General features: G+C 38.7%; 1 protein-coding gene across 1 annotated transcript; it reads right to left on the bottom strand.

Moving 5' to 3' along the window:
* Window positions 1-997: 997 nt before the first annotated feature.
* On the bottom strand, window positions 998-1,704 carry TGIF2LX (TGFB induced factor homeobox 2 like X-linked). The gene is given in 2 exon segments (XM_005657846.2): window positions 998-1,332; window positions 1,335-1,704. Coding segments are annotated over 2 exon segments (705 nt in total).
* Between the last annotated feature and the right edge of the window lie 2,410 nt (window positions 1,705-4,114).

The raw sequence follows: 4,114 nt of genomic DNA, 5'->3' as shown, positions 1-4,114 counted from the left end.
CTGATGCAGAGAATTAAAACTAATAAAAATATTCTCTATAAAAAATTACCAAACAACCAATAGCAGAAAAGTTATCATTTGCAATTTTCTTATCTTTGGTGCATACTTATATTTTTGCCTTTTTAGGGCTGCATTCATGTCATACGGAATTTCCCAGGATAGAGGTCAAATTGGAGCTACAGCTGCTGGCCTACACCATAGCCACAGCCAGAGCAACTTGGGATCTAAGCTGCATCTGTGACCTACACCACAGCTCACAGCAATGCCAGATCCCCGACCCACTGAGCAAGGCCAGTATTGAACCCACATCTTCATGGATAGTAGATGCATTTGTTTCTACTGTACCAGGAAGGGAAATCCCTACTGCATACTTTTCACTAGTACTCCAAATAAGAGTTCACCCTCACCTGTAACACATTTATAAATTCACTTTTGGCTCATGGTTATCCCCTTGCAGAAATTAGCTACTCCTTAAGATTGCCAATAAACTGTATAAAGGAAAACATAGATTTGAAATTTTACAAAAATTCCAACATTATAATGAGACCACTTCTGTTATAGCCATTTTTATAGCCTTTCCATCATCCATGCTAATAAACAAGGATAACAGAGAAACAGGAAAGTTGGGTGACTTGGTATCTGTATAGCAAACCCTGGGACCAAAATATTTAGTTAGAAAAACCATAGCATTCACGTCTGAAGTCTCAGCACTGTGTCTAATCTCAGATATATTGGTCCAATTGAAGCCTTTAAATCCAGGGGGAAGCAAAAGAAATAGAACAGATCTTTGTTGTTGCATTAATCATGATGTTGAGTTTCCATCTGGAAACACTGAAATATTTGGCAGAATTGAGCTCCACTAGCTAGTGATAGTTCTCATAAAAACCTTAGAAGGAAAGCTCTCTCTATAAAACTACAAATTAGTTGGGGGAACATAAATGGATGTACCATAGTAGACAAGAGACTGACTACTTGGGATTTTTAGAGACACAGGAAATCATGGATTGGGCTCTTCCTTTTTCTGTAGCTCCAGTTCAGCAGTCTCATGTACGGCTGCATCCACCAGCAGCTAGAAGCTGCTGAAGTCCTTGTCCTCCTCTGCTGCCACAGATTGGGGAGAAGATATAAGCAAGGCCACACTGGCGAAAATCTCAACCTTTTTCTTTGGCTGGGCCTTAAGGGTGAGCTTCTGGCCTGGGACCAACTCTAGGTCTGGCAGCTTCTCCCCGGACTCCTGGCACATCTGTGGGTGACTCATGGGCAAGCTTTGAATCCCATCTGGATCTCTGGGCCTTGATTTAGCCTCAAAAGATGGATCAGCAGGCTGCTGGTGGTCACATCTGCAGCCTTGCCTTTTTGGTCATATATGGTGATCTGGCTGGTGTCACATCCATCCTGTTGAAGCATTTCCAGAAGAATGCATCTGTGGACATTGATGAACCAATTAGAGATCTGTAGGAAAGACAAATCGGTCTGCTCTGACAGCATTCTTTTCTCTATTTCTGAAGGGTAGGCCTTAAACCAGTGCTCATAGAGCCAGTCATGGAAGACCTTCACAGATTCAGGTGGCAAATACCCTTTCTGCTTCCTCTTGCCTTCTAGTGAGACAAGCACTTTATCTGTAGCAATGTAACTATTTAGTTCAATTAAGGTGCCCTGAGCTGAACTTTGGGTGTCTGCTGGGCTTTCTTCAGCAGCTTCCATGTTCTTGAGGCCTATCTTCACTATCTTGGGAACCAAGGATGGCTGAGTTAGAAGTAAGGTAGGTCTAGGAAAGCCAGTGAAGTAGGCCTCCAAGAGGAAGCCTCACCTATTGCTACCCAGGGGGATTAACAGTGTTGCTAACAGCTTTGAGCCAGCAGGCTTTGTGATGTCACATACTTTCCACTCTTCATGCTACCCTCCACCACCCTCTCCCACTTCCTGGTCCCCTCTCCTTTTTTTCCACATGCTCAAATGCACTTGCTGCCACCCCATCAGTTTATATAACTCTTGAGAACTTTATTTCTCTGTTGCTGTGACCAGTTACTACTAACTAATGAACACTCTCTTGGCTAAATTAGGCTTATGCATAAATTTGTCACTTTATTCCTTTTTCATTTTACTATGTTATTATTTTTTCCTCTTATTCCTTATACTTGAATCATTGTCTTATCCATGTGTATCAGGAACATTATTATCTATTAGATATTAAGCTGAATGAGAGTATAATTAGCATTCCTAACTCCTTCTTCCATATTTAAAGCTAATTTAAGATTAATTTTTAACTACATCTTTGATTTTCATACCTCAAAAACCCTTTGATTTTTCTTCTTTATTGCCTGGAAATGTTTGGCTTTTGCATGACTTCACTGTGCCACCATAATCTTTATGTCTATATTTTGAGCTCTGATGTGCAAGTGTTATGATTCTCTTTGAAGCTTCAGTCAGAAATTCAGGAATATTTTAAAAAATTAGAGAGGATAGGATTCAAGAAATAACAATAGTCACAGACTTAAATTATTTAAATCTTTCTTAATAGTTTAAGTATATTGCAATCACCCCTAAATCAGATGAAAATAACTTGTAAGTTGCATATTTTATTTTATTTTATAATTATTATATTTTTTAATTTTTAGGGCTGCATCTGTGGCATATGGAAGTTCCCAGGTTTGGGGTCTAATCAGAGCTTGAGCTGCCAGCCTATGCCACAATCACAGCAATGCAGGATGCAAGCTGTATTTGAGACTTACATCACAGCTCATGGCATCTCTGGATCCTTATCTCACTGAGCAAGGCCAGGGATTGAACCCAAATCTTCATGGATACTAGTCTGGTTCATAAACCACTGAGCAACAATGGGAACTCCATAAGTTGTATACTTTAACTTGAGATAGCTGAAAATAAGCATTGGCTCTTTCAAAAACACTTGCATCCCCTTAGAGGACAATCATGACTTCTCAGGGCTATGTATGGTATTACTTACTATTAAGTTTAGAAACTTTTCTGAGGAAACTCCTGGATTTTTTTAATGAGATTCCTTGGCTTCCAAGGACCACCTTTCTGACTAAATTCCAATTTACAATGGCCTTAGGTTTGGCACTGCTGATTTAAAGAGTCTGGCAAAATTATCTGTTCTAGAACCAGGTCTCCTATTCTCTCTTGCTAAGCATTGCTTGCAGCCCTGAGTTCCCTCATAAATTCTGGGATTCTACATCTCTTGGGAGAGAAAATTTCTACCCTTTAAGTTTCTTGACAACAGTCTTTCCCTTTGGGAGTCATCATAGCGCCCTTGGGCATCATCTTAAGCAGCATAGATTATCCATTGTTTCTATCTGGCAGGTCAATATGATTTAACCCTTAAGAGTTCTTATTTGGTGTCACTGAGCTGGACATCAAAATGTTGTCTGCTGATCCTTTGACTCTTGGTAACCTTACTGGTATTGACTTTCATGGCTTAAAATTTACTGTTAGGGAGGCCTATTGAAAAACACAATCAAATCTAATGGATGTCTTAACAGAGCTTCCCAAAACCACTAAGTGTGTATGTTGGCTACAGTTGAAGATTTCTTCTGGAGTACTACAGAAGAGAGAGCTATTACTTCTGCTGGTTGTTTGGGCTACTGGAACAGAGAAGATAAGTTTTCCCATTCATAGAGAAAACTCACATCTTACAATTATTTCTGACCAATATAGTTATGATTCATGCTCGCTGAAACTATTCTTGCCTGACATTATGGTTTCCAGTAACTTACCCCCCCACTTGTTGCTGCTATCTGCTTTATATATTTCTGGGATTCAGACTTCTGCTGAAGGATTGATAGAATTGTACATATTTAAATTGCTATGATTTATTCTCAATAAATAATCTAGGTCCTTTATTTATATGACTCTTTTATTTATTCTCCTAAAAATGAATTTCATTCTGGTTCAGATTATGCACAAGTAATTTGGAGATTCTTTTTTCCTTAAATAACAACTATAGTAACACAGAGAAATCTGGAAAGTAGATGAAAATTGAGAAGAAATCTACCAATTTTGATCCAAAAACTTCTTTATTTTGTGATGTAACAATAGAAACACTAAATAGAACTGGTTATTATCTTTTGTCAAGTTTTTCATGATGCAGAATATG

Source organism: Sus scrofa, chromosome X (genome assembly GCF_054392235.1).
Source record: "Sus scrofa isolate SSC_HxYL_T2T_F1_AM1 chromosome X, Sscrofa_HxYL_maternal_Yorkshire_Landrace_v2.0, whole genome shotgun sequence".
NCBI classification, from domain to species: Eukaryota; Metazoa; Chordata; class Mammalia; order Artiodactyla; family Suidae; genus Sus; species Sus scrofa.
The sequence above is the reverse complement of the archived record's forward strand: the minus strand, read 5'-3'. Positions and strand labels throughout refer to the sequence as shown.